Raw genomic sequence first — 18,900 nt, 5'->3', positions numbered from 1 at the left:
AGAGTACCAAAGAATGAACTTTTCAAACACGGTTTTCGTTTTTAGCGACACTTAGAGTTCTTAAAGATTATAGAAAGCTCTGCCATCTCCCTTGATCAATTATTTTCTTTCAGTTTCAGAAAGAAAAAATTAAAAGATTTTATTCAGTATAGCACTCTGGGTTCTAGATCCATGGACTGGTTTCCTGCCATGTGCTTCTTGCAGGAGGGAACTTGAACACATCAGTCTTCACATTGATCCTTTGTATCTGCCCAGGCATGCACTGCAGGGCTCAAGTTCTTAGATCTGTTCCCATCCATCCCATGTTGTACACAGACAGGTAATACCCCATCAGGAGACCACCCAATGTTTCTCAGACTTTCACTCTTAGCCTGCTTTCCCTACAACAGGAGAAAAGTTCAGCTGTAAGTCTGAGAAAGTAGAAAAAAAACAATCAGAAATCTCATGAAGAGCAATATACAGGTGAAATAAATCCGTATGCCATCCATACCTAGAAGACGGCTTGGAGTCCTGTCCAACTTGACCTTGAATGTTTCCAGGGATGGGAAAAGAGCTTATGCATCAGGATTAAAGGGATGGCAGGGAGAGGTAACATTTCAGTGGGGGTCTGCTACAGGAGGCCACCTGACCACGAAGATCGAGCAGATGAGGCCCTCCATAGACACATACAAGCAGCCTCGCGTTCACAAGCCCTGGTCCTCATGGGGTACTTCAACCACCCCAGTATCTGTTGGAGGGACAACACAGCAGGGCATAAGCAATCCATGAGGCTCCTGGAATGTGTCAATGATGATAACTTCCTTCTCCAAGTGATAGAGGAGTCAACAAGGAGAGGTGCCATGCTGGACCTTGTTCTCACCAAAAAGAAGAGGCTGGTGGGAAATGTGAAGATCAAGGGCAGCCTTGGCTGCAGTGACCATGAGATGGTGGAGTTCAAGATCCTTTGGACAGCAAGGAGGGCGCACAGTAAGCTCGCTACCCTGAACTTCAGGAGAGCAGGCTTTGTCCTCTTCAGGGATCTGCTTGGTAGAGTACCATGAGATAAAACCCTGGAGGGAAGAGGGGCCAAAAAAAGCTGGTTAATATTCAAGGATCACCTCCTGCAAGTTCATGAGCAATGCATTCCAACAAAGAGAAAGTCTGTCAAAAATGCCACAAAGCCTGCATGGATGAACAAGGAGCTCCTGGATAAACACAAACAGAAAAAGGAAGCCTACAGTGGGTGGAAGCGAGGACAGGTAGCCTGGGAGGAATACAGAGAAATTTTCTGAGCCGCCAAGGATCAGGTTAGGAAAGCTAAAGCCCAGATAGAGTTAAATCTGGATAGGGTGTCAAGGGCAACAAGAAAAGCTTCTACAGCTGTGTTGGTGACAAAAGGAAGACCAGGAAAAATGTGGGCTCTCTCTGGAAGGAAATGGGGAACCTGGTCACCCAGGATATGGACAAGGCTGAGGTACTCAACAACATTTTCTCCTTGGTCTTCACTGGCAAATGCTCTAGCCACACCGCCCAGGTCGCAGAATGCAAAGGCAAAGACTGGGACATTCTAAGGAACCTGAAGGTGCACAAGTCCATGGGACCTGATGAGATAGATCTGCGGGTCCTGAGGGAGCCATCAATTGAAGTTGCCGAGCCACTATCAATCATATCTAAGAAGTCGTGGCAGTTCAGTGAAGTTCCTGCTGACTGGAAAAGGGGAAACATAACCCCCACTTTTAAAAAGGGTAAAAAATGAAGACCTGGGCAACTGCAGGCCTATCAGTCTCGCCTTTGTGCCTGGCAGGATCATGGAGCAGATCCTCCTAGAAAGTCTGCTAAGGCACATGGAAAATAAGGAAGTGATTGGTGACAGTCAACATGGCTTCACTAAAGGCAAATCATGCCTGACAAATTTGGTGGCCTTCTATAACGGCGCTATAGTATTGGTGCATAAGGGAAGAGGAACTGATGTCATCTACCTGGACTTGTGCAAAGCATTTGATACTGTCCCACATGACATCCTTGTCTCTAAATTGGAGAGACATGGATTTGGCAGGTGGACTTCTCGGTGGATAAGGAACTGGCTGGATGGCTGCACTCAAAGAGTTGCAGTCAACAGCTTGATGTCCAAGCGGAGACCAGTGACAAGTGGTGTTCCTCAGGGGTTGCTACTGGGTTTTTTGGCTTAGAGATGCTTTTTATACTTGTCTATTCAAACCATCCTTAGATCTTTGAAGCGGTTTTGGTTGAGTGATTTTTAGTCTTCAAGTAATGCCAGTTTCCTTTCTAAGCTTTGCTGAGGTAAAATCTACCAGATGTAGGGGAGCCTGAGGCAGCTGGCTGCTGAAAGAGGAGGTGTGAGCCGAGAAGACAACATGGGTCCACGACTTCCAACTTTCTTCAGTGTTACCGTCTGTTCCCCTTCAGTCCCTTACCTTGCCTTCAAACCAGAAGGAACAGCAGGAAGGAAATGATACTGCCAGTTGCCAAAGGGAATTGTTCAAGGAAAGTAATCACCTCATATGCAAAAATACCTAGATGCATGAAAAGCCATATGCCTTCAGAACAGAGAGAGTCCACCGGGGGTGTTGTGCTGCGGCTGTGTGCCATGTAATTCATGTATAAACCCAAGGAAAGCAAATAGGGAAGTAATATGCATTTCTTTCTGCGTGAAAGATTATTTCAATATAAGACACAGAAAAGATGTCAGTCATTTAGCAGTTTCATGGTGATTACTTCTCAGCACCAATCCACTTATAGTGTGTTGCTCAACTTCTATGCTACTTTACAGCTGATACAAACCAATAAACAACAAAGTCCTCGTACAGAAAGCTAAAAGTGACCTGTGTATACCATTTTGTCTAAATGCTTTTAACCATTTCAGCTCCTTTCAAGAATGTGTTTCCGTGTCTGGTTTTATCTAGTCTCCATATTTTTCCCTTTATTCTAACAACCTGACAAAAATAATGTATTTATGAAGCCTTTTAGTGACTCTGTGGCATCAAGCCCTACCATCCATATAGACAGAGTCGTATGAGAAAATTGCACAAACATACCAAACGAACTATATTATCATGGATAATGGAAAAATTCCATAAAGAAATTTGCCCCCTGTACTAAAGACCAGCCAAAACACAAGCTCCTTGCCAACACTTCTCTTCTTACAAACTCCATGCAATTAGCATTTTCGTTAAGTATTGACCAAAATGTGCTACTGAGGAGGCTGTTCATAGCTACTGTTAATCAATACACAAATCTCTCCTTATGTTTATGTCACTGAAGCAGCAATAATACTGCCTGCTGCGAAATTGTTAGTGATTTACAGTCTTATCCTAACAGGATAATGACTGTTTAACTTTCCACAGCTTGATTCTGCATAGCATCTTTTCAAAATCGGATTTCTCACCAAAAACATCCATCTCTTCCAAAGGAAAGCTTGTACATTTCTTGACCTGGTAATACAACTGTGGAGGGTTAGGAAGACCACTTGCATGGGTCACGCGCTGTCGTTCATGCTGCAGAGAAGATATTTACACCTGGCATTCTGCTGATAAGGTGACTGGTACGGCGCATAGCAAGTTTTACGGATCTAGAAATAAATTTAAAAAAAATAGGATTTATAAATATGATATAAATATGATAATCTGTGAGGCAATGGGAGCATAGCGTTTACTAAAGGGATGGGCAAATATAAATACACCTCACCTGCTCCTCTCCCTGCTGCCCATTAAGTTGTTGAGGCCCCATCCCTGGAGGGGTTCAAGGCCAGGTTGGATGGGGCTTGGAGCAACCTGGTCTAGTGGGAGGTGTCCCTGCCCAGGGCAGGGGGGTGGAACTAGACGTTCTCTAAGGCGCCTTCCAACTCTAACCATTCTATGATTACTAGGCATTCTATAACAATTTGTAGACAGGGAAAAGAAGTTAGTGAATTTTGCCAGGGTAGATGAAGTCCATTTTACACATACATTGCTGTATTAGAGATTGCACTATGTATTGACATTTAACCAGGAGCCAAGATAGGTTGTTAAAATCAAACATTAGAATGAGCAACAAAATTTTGCAAATGTTTAACTAAGCTATGTGCATGACTTTTCTGAGATGAATAGTCTCCCAAAATCTTCAGAAATTATGGAGGTAGTTAAATGTTTGCTTTAATCTCCGCAAGATCAGGCCTCCGATACACTTCTCAAAATCCATTATGAAGATATTTGCCGAAATGCTTACTGCTCAGCTGATGCCCTCAGTTGATAAATTTCACAACCAGGGTGCACACGGAGGCCAACATACCTCAACCTCCACGTTGGAAAACTCCCAATGGCCAAACCAGACTGTACCATGCCTTTCTACAGGGCCTGGCACAGCTGGGGCATGACCATACCACCACCAAGCAGGAGGTTTTGTTCTTTAGCATGAAGAAAAAACATAGGAACTTTCTCAGGCAGCAAGTGTCTCCAGGCTGTGCTTGCCATTGCATAAATAACATTTAAGTGTTAGTATAAAGAAGGGAGCCTAGAAATTGTCCGTGGCATAACACATGGCCAGGCACTGGCCGCATTAACTGGCTGCCCAAGTGCTCACAGCCCGCTGAAAAGGCTAGGCAAGGCTCAGCTGCCTAACCCAGCCACTTCAGGCCTTGCAAATGTATCCCTGTAAGATATAGAGGAATCATGTCTTGGTCTATTTGCCTAAAAAAAGCAGAAGGAAAAAAAGGGGACAGGTGATGGAGATATCTTCAAGTGAGGTGATATAAAATATCTTCTTATGGCTTTCACTGACATTGAGTTTTATTAGATTGATTGTAAGCTCAATAAATACAGTCCAAGAACAGTGTGAATCTATAGAAATGTTTAAAATACTCCAAAAAGATTCTGCATTGTGTTTGCAGGTTATCTGTTATAAGAATCTCATACATCTCATCCCCTGTACGACCTATATTTTATTCCAGAAGATTTTACTGTGCTGCAATTGCCTTTGGACTTGGCATTCCCTGGTTCACATGAATACAACAATACAAAGAGTCTACTCTGTCTTGTCATAAGGATGCATGAGTCATCCCTTAAAAAAGAATAAGACAATAGCCATTGACTTATTCCATTGTGCCCTTTGTAGCTGCCACTCTTCAGTGTAGGAAGATTGGTCTAGTTTTGAACCAAGAACCTGAGCTAAGAACAGTAATAATTCAGGCTTTTACTGGACTGAGAAAAAGCCTTGAAAGAGAAATAAAAACTAACGCAAGTCTTTTAAAATAAGAATTAGCACAGCACTTAAGGAAAAAGCAATTATAAAAAAAAGAAAATGTAAGAGTAGATGTTAGTTATTAACAATCATTCTTTGTATTTACTAAGAGCACTTCAATGACTATACCCTTTGACCTGAAATTTGAGATTTGATATAAAGATGGAAGAGACTCAATGTACCTAACCAAGGAATGGTGGGGAAAATTTCAGACCTTAGTGCAAATATGACACTGTAAATATCGCTATAGGGATGCTCATATATTTTCCATATTTTTGCACAAGTATTTAATAGAGGGGGTTTTGCTGCAGTTAGGTAGGTTGTAGTTTCATGATAACACAAATTCATTATAGCCCTTTAGCTAATCCACATACTTTGGTCTTAAACATTAAGTACTTGCGAATCTTTAAACTTCCATCCAGTTCAGTCCTCAATCTATGTTGTCTTTTAGCCCTTCTTCAGAAACCTTCCACATTAGAAAAATTTCCTCTGGCTGTATGCAATTACGTTATGGCAGTGGCAATGTGATACGCTGAAAGGCATTAAAGTCTGATGTAGTTTTTTTCCCCTTGGGAAGTTTTGAACTTGGTCCAAAACAAAGAGATGGTAACAGTAGCTATGTTTGCCCATTCACAGCACCGATTACACCCAAAAAGATTAGTTTTGCTTTCTCCAGTATCCTAACGTTTTAAATGTTGCAATAAAGGTACCAAAGGTCTGTTGACTCGGGTGGAGCTGCCCTGAGAGCTGCCATTGAAGTTCATTTCCACCTGCCTTGGCCACAGTCCAAGGCCAGCCTTGATCACGCACGATCCAGCGCTAAAGATGAAAATGCACTTTCCAGAGACATCAAAGCAAAGCTGCCCTGCAATGAGGGCCCCGAGGAGGTGTGCTCCGTGGCCAGCAGCATTGTGCTTTGCCTCTGCAGTCACCAGAGGCACAGCATGAGAGCAGCCTGACCCGGGCAGGCAGCCACAAGCAGGGGACAAGGAAGTACAGCACTTCTTCAAGGCACCAGCTTCTTCAAAGATCTTTCCAGAAGCTGCCTCCTGAGGGCCAGGCAGACGAAGATCTCCTGGTATCTCAGTCCAGCATGTACCGTTCCCAATAGTGATTGCTGTTTGGGAAAAGAGGAGGAGGAGAAGACTTGCAGTTGGCTGATGGCTGTGGTGGTGGTTGGCTTCTGGAAGCTGCAGTCGCAAGGTCAAGACCGATGCCGTGTCAGTTTATGCTGTGTCAGTTTGTTCTTCTCAGAGCTCAGTGGTGACCAGATGTTGTGTGCAACAGTCGGTTACCTGGCTGGGCAAAGTGTGCTGGGTCACCTCTGCAACCCCTATGGCACCGACCCAGCAGAGCTGTGCCGTGCCCCGAGGAGCAGTCAGAGCTATGGTATTACCCAAAAAAGTTATACTGACTTAATTTGACTTTATATGTTGATAAAGAAAAAAACCAAAGGAAACACCAAAACTAGACGTGGGACTTTTAAGTCATTTTCCAGATCTGCTTCTGGCTGACAGTGAAGTGCTAGGTTAGGCTGTAGCAGTAATTACACCATTGTGGTAATAGAATAATAAGGTTTTGTGCGAGTTTTACAGAGGTGCCTGGCTTAGGCAGTAAGTCATAGACAGAAACTATTACGCAGGGCTGATCTCGCAGCAGATCTAGACCACAAATCAGATCTTCATGGATTTTTCAAGAACCCAAGTATGTGATGTTCCTGTCTTCTTGGAGAAGAACCGCACGTAAAACCAACATGTTGCTTGGAAAATTTTCTTTGTTACAGATGAATCTCTTCAAGGCAGCAAAACCTTGAGCTCAAGTGCAGAGACACTGTTGGGAATCAAGACTTCCTGATTTTGCAATTACATAATTTATGTTGGAAATCAGCCATAACGGAAAATAGCTGAAATACCTTATTTTCTCAGCAAGAAGGACCTCCCTAAAGAACTAGTCACAAAACACTCAGACATTATGTACGACGATCCATATGCCATCGGAAGAATCATTTTTCTCTTTGTCATGCACGATTGCCTGGGTAACTTTAGCTGCGTAAAGCCTTCTCCATCTGAAACATTTCATTACGCCATGCAATTTTCATGCAAAATTTAATCTCCATTTTAGGAAATCAGCATTGATAGAAAACAGGACCTAAAAGCAGGCTTAGGAGCGTACAACAGTAGTACTTGCATTCAAATATTTTGCCTGCTAGCACTGATGGCAGTGGAAACAGAAAACATTAGAGTGCAGTTTGAACAGTGCTGGCCTTGCCTGAAGGGTAGATTGAAATACGTACATCGCATCCCACTGAGATTTATTGAAGTACCTTTCAGAGGTACACAGATGGGCTCCGTTACTGGTTATCACACAGCACACATTGTGGGATGTACTCCTGACTGCCCTGTGGAAAGGAAGGACTCTTTATCCTAACTTACTTCTGAGGAAGTGGGAAACAAACTCATGTTTGCTGTGGAGCAAGAACTGGCCATCTGGGTTCCCCATAACCCAGGCTGTATTTTTTCAATAGCAGAGTCAAGATATCCATCTTGAGAGGAGGAAGCTGATGTATCAGTTACTGTGTTAAGATTTGAGGCCCTAATATTGCAGGTGGCAACTAGTTTGAGGCTATTGAGGTTATTGGATTGCAAACTTTCCCTGGTCTTCTGGCTTCCTTCTATGCTGAGCTCTTATGTCAAGCCCCCCTCTCTTCACAAGGTGAGCCATCACCACAGAAAGCATTTCATGCTTAGATTTTAATCTTGAATTGTCAATGAAATTGCTCCATGCAAGAAGATTACTCAGTCCATCAACTTACTCAACCAATGTGATCAGCTGCAGGTGTTTACCAAGGCTTACATGACCTGGTATGGAATTGGGTTCTTCACTTTATGTTTCAAAAGGAACCCAACAAGAGTGAAAAACAACTGCCAGGAGCCTGACAGCAATAATAAGTGGTCGTGAGAAACATCAGCTGGAGCAGGGGCTGAATTCATTTCTCACGGATAACAAAAGGGTCCAACTGTGGGAAGGATGAGAGGACCTGGTTACATTTGATCCCTCACCTTGTTATTTCCAAAACATTAGATCGGGTTTCAAGATCAATCACTTTCTTGCACCCTGATACATCCAGGGCACTCTAGATACACATCAAACAAAAGTTATATTAGTAGAGCTTGCTTATAGAACTTAAACTGCAGCTTAAGCATTTCAGTGTTACCATTAAGAAAAAAACCAACAAATAAAAACCTTGGAGATCGCAAATTTGTCTGGGAAGCTTTCAAACTGGCTTTTCAGACGTGTCAGCTACAAGTCGCAGGCAGTTTGGGAACAGGCGAGTTCCACAGAGCTGCCTGTGCCCCATCTCGTCAGACTGCCCGCAGAGCTGCTGAATTAGCGTTTTTATGATGTGCGAATACAACTGATGTGAAGTAGGATTAATAGGCAAGAGTCAATTAAGCGCATGCTGAATGTTTATTGTTTCATTCAGAATTATGTTGGCATTTACAGATGGTATCTGCTAAAGGAGACAAAGTTATATTCAAAATCACGTGCATTCACGTTTCTCACGTGCATTCAAGGTTTCTCGGTACCACCTTCCCGAAGCCGTATTGGCCCAGCCACAACAGTCACCCTTTCTTGGCCAGAGCTTGCCTCTCTCTTGGACCTAGTAATACAGCCTCGGTAGCATCTGGAAGAATAGTCATAGGCCCTGCACACCACTAGTTCACATTGCAGGTAAACCGATGGACTGTAATGAATAAACTGGAAGGCATTGAATTTAAACCGGACCACGTGATTGTAGGGTGAATAATATGTAGCATAGGTAGAATCTCGAACACACCTACAAAGAAACAAAAAAACCTCTCATGAATACACACCGCAATCAGTCATTTACACACAATATAACACATAACATGAAAAGTGATTTTTAAATGAGGTGAAACTGATTCAGACACCTGCAATTAGGTAGGAAAAGCAAGATGCCCTTCTTTGGCAGCATTGAGCCATGTTACCTCCCCTCAGCCTGTCCTGTCTAGAGACCTCGTGGTTTTATGTTTTTCTGAAGGCGTTTTATCCTTACCTGAGATATGTCATTGTTACATCGCTATAGCCATTTAGTCTCTTTGTCAGGTTTAAGCTGGGGAGTGCGCGTGTGTTATATGTCGAGTCAATCCATTCCCCTTCCCCCAGTAAACCCTAAATGCCCACGTTCATGGATTAGTTAGAAGCTGACATTAATGTATGCTGTACTCACACTATTCCATTAAAAATAATTAAAAAACAAGACAAAATTAAAAAAGAAGAGATACAGGGGTTCAAAGGCAGTTCTATCTATAGTTTTAAGGCATATGAGCTTACCCATTCCTGATTATATCATAGGTCATTGTTGTAAAATTGTGGGGAGTGGGAGACGCCACACATGTGTCCACAAATAACACCAGGTTTGAATCGGAGCTGTGCAGGTAAGCTTCAAGAAACAAATCCTGGTTGATATTAACGTAGTATGGCGAGTCATACACTGGCCATGAGAAGTACGCAGAATGATAAAATGTAAGGTTGACATCATATCTGCCATACTGAGTTTCGTTGACTTCGAAATTGTCCTCCGCAACATACATTATTTCTGCCCATGTGTTCTGGAGCATTTTGCAGTGAATATGCAGGTGAAGGTTTCTAGTTCTTGTGATTACAGTACCAGAAGAGGATCCTCTAATAAGGTTGGAATAGGTTATTGTATTGTTGTTTCCCTGTTTGGCATATAAAATAAAATGCAAAATTAATTAATATAGTCAGGTTTCCTATTATGTACTTTGCTATATTCTTACAGCAATGTGCGCAGTGAATGCATTATTTCCCAGAAAGTCTACCGTGGAGAAGTCTGAACCTAGTAATTTCTGTTCTCAAGATAAGAATCCGTAATCTACATGTAATATTCAGCAACTACAATGTGGACCTGAGAAAACTACTCACACTACATGTAGACATAAATAATTAAATACAACCTGTACAATCCTTTGAACGTGAAATGCCTGAAGGATCTGGTCCAGAACAGTATTTAAGCTTAAATCTTACTTAAAACACAATTGGTCATATTTAGTAACGGCTTTGAGACTTTTTTAACAATGACACTCAGCTTGGGACCTTGAAAATGTTAAGTATTTGCTTCCTACCACACTTTATTCTTTGGAAGATCAATAACAGGCTACGAGTGAATACTGTGGCAGCAGATGCAGGAACTATGACTGTCAATAAACCTTATCCCTCGGGAGAGGGAGAGGTAGCCCATAATCACCAGGACACTTCCACTCTCTGCAGACCCCAGCACAGATGTCGATTTGGGCTGGTTTTCAAAATGAATTATTTGGTTTGAATTTTTATACACTCACAATATTTGCACGTTCTGGTGAAACATTTCAAGTCATACCTCTCTCACTGTGCCACAGCGAGTGTATGGTATGTCGAATATAACATACTCCGATGTAATGTTGGGTTTGCAAGAGGGGTCATTCAAGGAGAGTTTCCAAGGAGAGTAGCCTTGTGATTGAAGGTAGTATCTGCTCACAACTGCACGCATGTAGTCTGGCAAACACGACAGCACTAGCAGATGGCAAAGAAAATACGTTACAAGCTCATTGAAGTGACTGAAAAAGGTTATACTTAAATAAACAATATTTTTTGCAGAAGCAGCTGATGTTGCAGAAGGAGTTCAGAATCCAAACCAAATACTTGCCTCTCTATGAAATACTACAGATCTGATTAAAAATAACATAAAATGAGTGATTCATTGAAGTGGTACAACAAAATTAACACTCAGTGAATTAGGAAATAATTGAGACGCAGGTTTCTGTTTTAAACATGAACTTACTAGTGTTCTGATCTGCTGGAGTGGAATAATAGTCAGCCTGGAACCCTCTGTATGTGTATCGAGAGTTACTGTAAAACCGGACAGTCAGCAGGTTTGAAGAAGACTTGTACGTGCGACCATAACCAGAACAAAATTTCCCAAGCAGAGGAGAGGTATAGAGTGGCCCATCATAGACTTCCACATAGTCAGACAAGCATCTGCCACCTTCCATCCTGGGGAGCAAACATGAATATTTAGTTAAATGCTTCTTGCTTCTTTCTTCTTTTTTTTTTCTCTCTCTGCATTTATTTATTTTTTTAACTCCAATTAACTGTTCATAGGAAAAGAGTACATTTTACTGCTATGACTATCAAATCTTTGGAAAAGAAATTACAGCCTCCGATTTCTGTCTCATTAGATGACGGCCACGTTGTTGACTACATAAACAAAAATGAATACATTTTTAATCTGAGATGTACTAAAAGCTGTGAAAAACATTCTTGAAATCGAGTTTAGTAATTCCAAGGTATAAATCTCATACACCATCTTCCCATGTAATAAATTTTTACTTACTGAACATCTCTAAATGTGAGTGTGACAAGGAAGTTGTTCTTTACTTCTATTTCCCAAACACAGTTGGCATTGTTTGGATAATTTCTGGGGTAAAATGGACTCTGTAATGTCCCAGACGGAGAGGAAAGCAAGCCTCCACAAGAGTAATCTTCTGCAGAAGAAAACATGAGAAAAAAAAAATAAAAATATATATATACACCATTTAAGGTTGCTTTTGGAATATGTCTATGTAGAATTTATAAGTCTAAAATTTAAAGGCAGTGACTTCTACCAGCTTCAGTGGGCTTTCTATTAGGTTCATGTATCATCTGAATGCAGATTAGGAGATGCTAAGCACACAGAACAGCTTTTATAATGCCGATCTTCACTGTCTGCACCAGCAGGATAGGGTATTTGTCATAGAACTGCACCGTCATTGGGGTTGGACCTCCGGAAATCAGCTGTTCCTTGAAAAATTCACAGCTGAGCCTGGTTCGCCTCTATTACAATTGCTAATGACCAAAGAGAAGGAAAAAAAGGATCAAAATTATTTTGTTTATGAATGAGAATGCTGAAAAATATCCAATTCATAAACATGAAGCTCTTCTGTCACAGTCAAAAGGCATGTATAAGATTATATACAGATCAGTGCAGCCTAATCAAATAACATGGGGATCAAGTCTAGGGAGTAAAACAGAGTCATGCAATTCTAGGATAGTTTTCAGTACAAGCTCAAACTACTCTTAGAAAACAGAAACATGTAAATGGACGCCATCTTTGAATAATATTACAAATTAGAAAAACACACATTTACTTATTTTAACCTAAAGAAAGCACAAGATGCCTGCATAGAAAGATCTACGCAGGACTAAGAGGTTTTCAATTATTTTCAGTTCTTAGCAAACACGAAAAAAAACATTCTCTCACTAGCTGACCTATAATTCACTATGTAAACAAATAAACATTTAAAATATGCACTATCCTCAAATGATGTGCTTAAACAAACAGCTGAAATAGGCATCAGAAGAATAATGATACTTAAGAAGTGGTCCAAAACAATGCTTCCTAAGCACTTCTGAAATTACTGCTCAAGTGCAAGGAAGCAAGTGACTACACGAGGTGTGAAATTAACTGCACAGTTATTTTGGGATAATTTGAGGGATCCTTATATTGGTATTCAATGAAGAGGAAAAGAAGCAAAATTCTGAGCAATACCATTCTTCTCATAGGCTGCAACCATGAAGAAAAAATTCCTCTGGCTGCACTTGCAGCCACACACAAACTCAATACGTGAGCCCCCATCTGGGGAGCCCATACCAGATGCTCCATATAGGTTCTAAATGAAGATCAGGAACAACTTATTCACTATGAGGGTGACTGAGCACGGGCACAGGTTGCCCACAGAGCTGGTGGACTCTCCATCCTTGCAGACAGCCAAGAGCCACCCAGATGTGGTCTTGGGCAGCCAGCTCTGGATGGCCCTACTGTAGCCAGGGGGTAGGACGAGATGTGCTCCTGAGGTCAGTCCAACCTCGGCCATCCTGGGATTCTATGATCCACAACTCAGGACAGGAGCTACTCAGACCCCTCAACCCTTCTGGACATACCTGAGGTTGTTGACACGGTGGGCATCGAGCTGGTGCTACCTGGTGCTGCAGGGAGAGAGCACCAGGTAAGCGAGCAGCATTTTGCAAAGAGAAGCAACCCTCCAGGAGTCTCCCCTCCCCAAAAAGGGCTCCTGGGGCACTGAAAAAAGAGACCCACAGTCACCACCTGGATGAATGGCAGGTCCCTGTGGGGCTGCACCTCAAAGCCTTCCCCCTCCACCCCACCAGCCCAGAGCTCAGGGAGAGAGCAGGAGGTGAGTGAGTCAGTGGGGCCTGGGGGCCCCCCACGCCTGTCAGTGGGGCCGGGGGCTCTGGGTGCCACAGGTGTCAGGAGCCGTCAGAAAGCCCTTCAGGAGGAGTTTGGGGTTCTGCCCTGGCCAGGAGTAAAGCACAGCTCGGGCCTTACCCGCGGTGCTGCTAGAGGCGGGAAACGAGGAGTAGTAGGCCTGGAAACCTCTCCTGGTGACGCTGGAGTCACTGCGGAACAGGATGGTCATCTGGTACCCAGATGACTTGAAGACGCGATGGTTGTTCTGGCAAACCTTCCCGAGCAGTGGGCTCCCAGGGTACTCGCCGTCGTACACCTCGATGGCGTCGTACTGGCAGCTGCTGCCTTCCAGCCTGCGGAGGGAGAGGAGGGTCTGTCTGCACTGTCGGCTGCGCCACCTCCCAGCAGGAGCGCTGGCAGGAGCTGCAGGGCTCCAGCAACCCCTCCCCGTTCCCGCCATGGCCCCGGCACACGCGCAGAGGCCGCCAAGGCTCCGCCATGGGGACGAAGCCGCCCCTGAGCCCACGGCCAGCACTGGGCACCCTGCCCACACCACAGCTGCCACCCCACCGGACTCACTCGACATCCGCAAACTGGAGCTCGACTCGGAGATCCAGCTCCGGCAGCTGTATGTGCCACACGCAGCGGGCGTTGTTGGGGTAGGAGTTGGGGTAGCCCGGGCTCTGGACTGAGCCAGACCAGCCCTGAAGCAAGCCACCGCAGGAGCCGTTGCCTGCAGAAAGGAGCAGAGCCCAGGGACGGGCAGAGATCTCTTGAAATCCTGTCTGCAGAAGCCATCGGAGAAGGGCATGGCCACCAGCATGGAGGCTCGGCCACAGCCCCAAGGAGACCCTCCCTCCCCGCTACGTGGCCGCACCCCGAAGCCTCATCCCTGTGTCCCCCCAGCCCAGAGCACAGGTTGTGCTTGGCTCGGGCAGCAACACCACCGGTGGGGCCAGGCCGTCCAGTGGGACACCTGTGACAGGAGATAACCACAGCCCTCAACCCCTACGGACCTATATGTGGTCAACGACACACGGGGAGTTCAGCTGGAGTTGCCTGCTGCTGCAGGGAGAAATCAGCAGCATTGTGCCTAAGAGGGACAACCTGTGGGGAGTCAACCCCCTCCAAAAACCCAGCCTCTTTCCAGTGGTGCTGGAGAAATGAGCCAACAGGAAGCTCATGCAGTTCAACAAGGAGAAGTGCCACGTCCTGCTCCTGGCTAAGAACAGCCCCAAGCACCAGTATGCACTGTCGGCCGCCCGGCTGGGAAGCAGCTCTCCAGAAAAGGTCCCGGGCGTACTGCTGCACACCAAGTTGAACATCAGCCAGCAACGCTTTAGCAGGGGGTCCTTGGACTAGGTGACCTCCAGACGTCCCCTCCAACCTCGGCCATCCCAAGATTCTCTCATCCTCAGCAAGGGCAAGAGATAAGCAGACCCCTCAACCCCTCCAGACCTACCTGTGGTTGACGACATGGGAAGAGTGAAGCTGGAGCTGCTTGGTGCTGCAGGGAGAGAGCAGGAGGTGAGCGAGCAGCCTTTTGCCTCAGAAAAAAGAGCCCAATGGGAGTCAGCCCTCCCCACGGGAACCCCGGGACACGTAAACCTGAGACCCACAGCCGCACTGGCACCTGGCGGGACCGAGTGAGACCAACCCAAAGCATCCTGTGCTTGTGTGATCCTGAGCAGGGGCAGGACATAACCAGACCTCTCGAGCCCTCCAGGCCCTGCCTGAGGTCAGCAACAAGGCGGGACTTGACCTGGAGCCACCTGGCGCTGCTGGCACAGAGCAGCAGCCGCGCTGGCTCCTCAGCGACTCCTCAGCTGCCCAAAGGAGTTCACTGCACTGCGCCTGAACTCATCGGCCCTCTTGACTGGGGGAAAACAAGCAGTAACCATGAGCAGGAACCTTGGCCTCTGCAGCTGCAGCGACCAGCGTGCCACAAACGAGCAACGCCTCTGCCTGCAAGAAGGACCCTAGAAACCAATGGCAGTTCAGCAGCAGCGCTGGCGGAGGAGGAGAAAGCCCCAGCCCTGCCCATCGGGCCAAGAAACAGTGTTGTGGCAGCAGGCTGGTGGCAGTCCTGCCCAGAAAGAAGCCCCTGACCCAAAACGCCTGTCAGTGGGGCCGGGGGCTCTGGGTGCCACAGGTGTCAGGAGCCGTCAGAAAGCCCTTCAGGAGGAGTTTGGGGTTCTGCCCTGGCCAGGAGTAAAGCACAGCTCGGGCCTTACCCGCGGTGCTGCTAGAGGCGGGAAACGAGGAGTAGTAGGCCTGGAAACCTCTCCTGGTGACGCTGGAGTCACTGCGGAACAGGATGGTCATCTGGTACCCAGATGACTTGAAGACGCGATGGTTGTTCTGGCAAACCTTCCCGAGCAGTGGGCTCCCAGGGTACTCGCCGTCGTACACCTCGATGGCGTCGTACTGGCAGCTGCTGCCTTCCAGCCTGCGGAGGGAGAGGAGGGTCTGTCTGCACTGTCGGCTGCGCCACCTCCCAGCAGGAGCGCTGGCAGGAGCTGCAGGGCTCCAGCAACCCCACCCCGTTCCCGCCATGGCCCCGGCACACGCGCAGAGGCCGCCAAGGCTCCGCCATAGGGACGAAGCCGCCCCTGAGCCCACGGCCAGCACTGGGCACCCTGCCCACACCACAGCTGCCACCCCACCGGACTCACTCGACATCCGCAAACTGGAGCTCGACTCGGAGATCCAGCTCCGGCAGCTGTATGTGCCACACGCAGCGGGCGTTGTTGGGGTAGGAGTTGGGGTAGCCCGGGCTCTGGACTGAGCCAGACCAGCCCTGAAGCAAGCCACCGCAGGAGCCGTTGCCTGCAGAAAGGAGCAGAGCCCAGGGATGGGCAGAGATCTCTTGAAATCCTGTCTCCAGAAGCCATCGGAGAAGGGCATGGCCACCAGCATGGAGGCTCGGCCACAGCCCCAAGGAGACCCTCCCTCCCCGCTACGTGGCCGCACCCCGAAGCCTCATCCCTGTGTCCCCCCAGCCCAGAGCACATGTTGTGCTTGGCTCGGGCAGCAACACCACCGGTGGGGCCAGGCCGTCCAGTGGGACACCTGTGACAGGAGATAACCACAGCCCTCAACCCCTACGGACCTATATGTGGTCAACGACACACGGGGAGTTCAGCTGGAGTTGCCTGCTGCTGCAGGGAGAAATCAGCAGCATTGTGCCTAAGAGGGACAACCTGCGGGGAGTCAACCCCCTCCAAAAACCCAGCCTCTTTCCAGTGGTGCCAGGAATCGCTCCAGTGGTCACGGGCACACACTGAAACACAGGACGTCCCCATCAACATCAGGAAACACTGCTTCACTGCGAGGGTGACTGAGCACGGGCACAGGTTGCCCACAGAGCTGGTGGACTCTCCATCCTTGCAGACAGCCAAGAGCCACCGGGATGTAGTCTTGGGCAGCCAGCTCTGGATGGCCCTACTCTAGCCAGGGGGTAGGACGAGATGTGCCCCTGAGGTCAGTCCAACCTCAGCCATCCTGGGATTCTATGATCCACAACTGGGGGCAGGAGCTACTCAGACCCCTCACAACCCCTCTGGACATACCTGAGGTTGTTGACATGGTGGGCATCGAGCTGGTGCTACCTGGTGCTGCAGGGAGAGAGCACCAGGTAAGCGAGCAGCATTTTGCAAAGAGAAGCAACCCTCCAGGAGTCTCCCCTCCCCAAAAAGGGCTCCTGGGGCACTGAAACCAGAGACCCGCAGTCACCACCTGGATGAATGGCAGGTCCCTGTGGGGCTGCACCTCAAAGCCTTCCCCCTCCACCCCACCAGCCCAGAGCTCAGATCGTCTTCCGCATTGGCAAGAGCTCCCATCAGCAGGGCCTCGCATGCCCATGGAGGAACACCATTGTTAATCACTGGGATGCTGGGACAGGGTAAGAGCCTCAGCAAGTTTGCTGGGAACACCTGCCTGGGAGGACCAACTGATCTATCAGAGGGTCCTGCTGCCATCCTGAGGGACCTGGAGAGGCTAGAGAAATGGGCCCACAGGAAGCTCATGCAGTTCAACAAGGAGAAGTGCCACGTCCTGCTCCTGGCTAAGAACAGCCCCAAGCACCAGTATGCACTGTGGGCTGCCCGGCTGGGAAGCAGCTCTCCAGAAAAGGTCCCGGGCGTACTGCTGCACACCAAGTTGAACATCAGCCAGCAACGCTTTAGCAGGGGGTCCTTGGACTAGGTGACTTCCAGACGTCCCCTCCCACCTCAGCCATCCCAAGATTCTCTCATCCTCAGCAAGGGCAAGAGATAAGCAGACCCCTCAACCCCTCCAGACCTACCTGTGGTTGACGACATGGGAGGAGTGAAGCTGGAGCTGCTTGGTGCTGCAGGGAGAGAGCAGGAGGTGAGCGAGCAGCCTTTTGCCTCAGAAAAAAGAGCCCAATGGGAGTCAGCCCTCCCCACGGGAACCCCGGGACACGTAAACCTGAGACCCACAGCCGCACTGGCACCTGGCGGGACCGAGTGAGACCAACCCAAAGCATCCTGTGCTTGTGTGATCCTGAGCAGGGGCAGGACATAACCAGACCTCTCGAGCCCTCCAGGCCCTGCCTGAGGTCAGCAACAAGGCGGGACTTGACCTGGAGCCACCTGGCGCTGCTGGCACAGAGCAGCAGCCGCGCTGGCTCCTCAGCGACTCCTCAGCTGCCCAAAGGAGTTCACTGCACTGCGCCTGAACTCATCGGCCCTCTTGACTGGGGGAAAACAAGCAGTAACCATGAGCAGGAACCTTGGCCTCTGCAGCTGCAGCGACCAGCGTGCCACAAACGAGCAACGCCTCTGCCTGCAAGAAGGACCCTAGAAACCAATGGCAGTTCAGCAGCAGCGCTGGCGGAGGAGGAGAAAGCCCCAGCCCTGCCCATCGGGCCAAGAAACAGTGTTGTGGCAGCAGGCTGGTGGCAGTCCTGCCCAGAAAGAAGCCCCTGACCCAAAACGCCTGTCAGTGGGGCCGGGGGCTCTGGGTGCCACAGGTGTCAGGAGCCGTCAGAAAGCCCTTCAGGAGGAGTTTGGGGTTCTGCCCTGGCCAGGAGTAAAGCACAGCTCGGGCCTTACCCGCGGTGCTGCTAGAGGCGGGAAACGAGGAGTAGTAGGCCTGGAAACCTCTCCTGGTGACGCTGGAGTCACTGCGGAACAGGATGGTCATCTGGTACCCAGATGACTTGAAGACGCGATGGTTGTTCTGGCAAACCTTCCCGAGCAGTGGGCTCCCAGGGTACTCGCCGTCGTACACCTCGATGGCGTCGTACTGGCAGCTGCTGCCTTCCAGCCTGCGGAGGGAGAGGAGGGTCTGTCTGCACTGTCGGCTGCGCCACCTCCCAGCAGGAGCGCTGGCAGGAGCTGCAGGGCTCCAGCAACCCCTCCCCGTTCCCGCCATGGCCCCGGCACACGCGC

General features: G+C 47.9%; 1 protein-coding gene across 1 annotated transcript; it reads right to left on the bottom strand.

Moving 5' to 3' along the window:
* Window positions 1-6,220: 6,220 nt before the first annotated feature.
* Window positions 6,221-17,071, bottom strand: LOC141745379 (scavenger receptor cysteine-rich domain-containing protein DMBT1-like). Its single transcript, XM_074593057.1, has 15 exons — window positions 17,056-17,071; window positions 16,457-16,555; window positions 16,159-16,312; window positions 15,718-15,932; window positions 14,946-14,990; window positions 14,063-14,216; window positions 13,622-13,836; window positions 13,216-13,260; window positions 11,630-11,780; window positions 11,078-11,289; window positions 10,637-10,809; window positions 9,571-9,959; window positions 8,802-9,052; window positions 8,068-8,146; window positions 6,221-6,404 (listed from the first exon to the last, which is right to left on the bottom strand). The coding sequence occupies exons 1-15, from the start codon at window positions 17,069-17,071 to the stop codon at window positions 6,221-6,223; spliced, it is 2,382 nt and encodes a 793-aa protein (XP_074449158.1).
* Between the last annotated feature and the right edge of the window lie 1,829 nt (window positions 17,072-18,900).

Source organism: Larus michahellis, chromosome 6 (genome assembly GCF_964199755.1).
Source record: "Larus michahellis chromosome 6, bLarMic1.1, whole genome shotgun sequence".
Lineage (NCBI taxonomy): Eukaryota > Metazoa > Chordata > Aves > Charadriiformes > Laridae > Larus > Larus michahellis.
Note: the sequence above shows the minus strand (reverse complement) of the source record. Positions and strands in the feature narration are given on the sequence as shown.

Coding starts and splice junctions, on each gene's coding strand:
- LOC141745379 (XM_074593057.1), bottom strand. Junction 15,933..16,158: donor CTCCAGTTTGCGGATGTCGA/GTGAGTCCGGTG, acceptor CTCCCTCCGCAG/GCTGGAAGGCAGCAGCTGCC. Junction 9,960..10,636: donor GCTGTGGCACAGTGAGAGAG/GTATGACTTGAA, acceptor TATGCCAAACAG/GGAAACAACAATACAATAAC.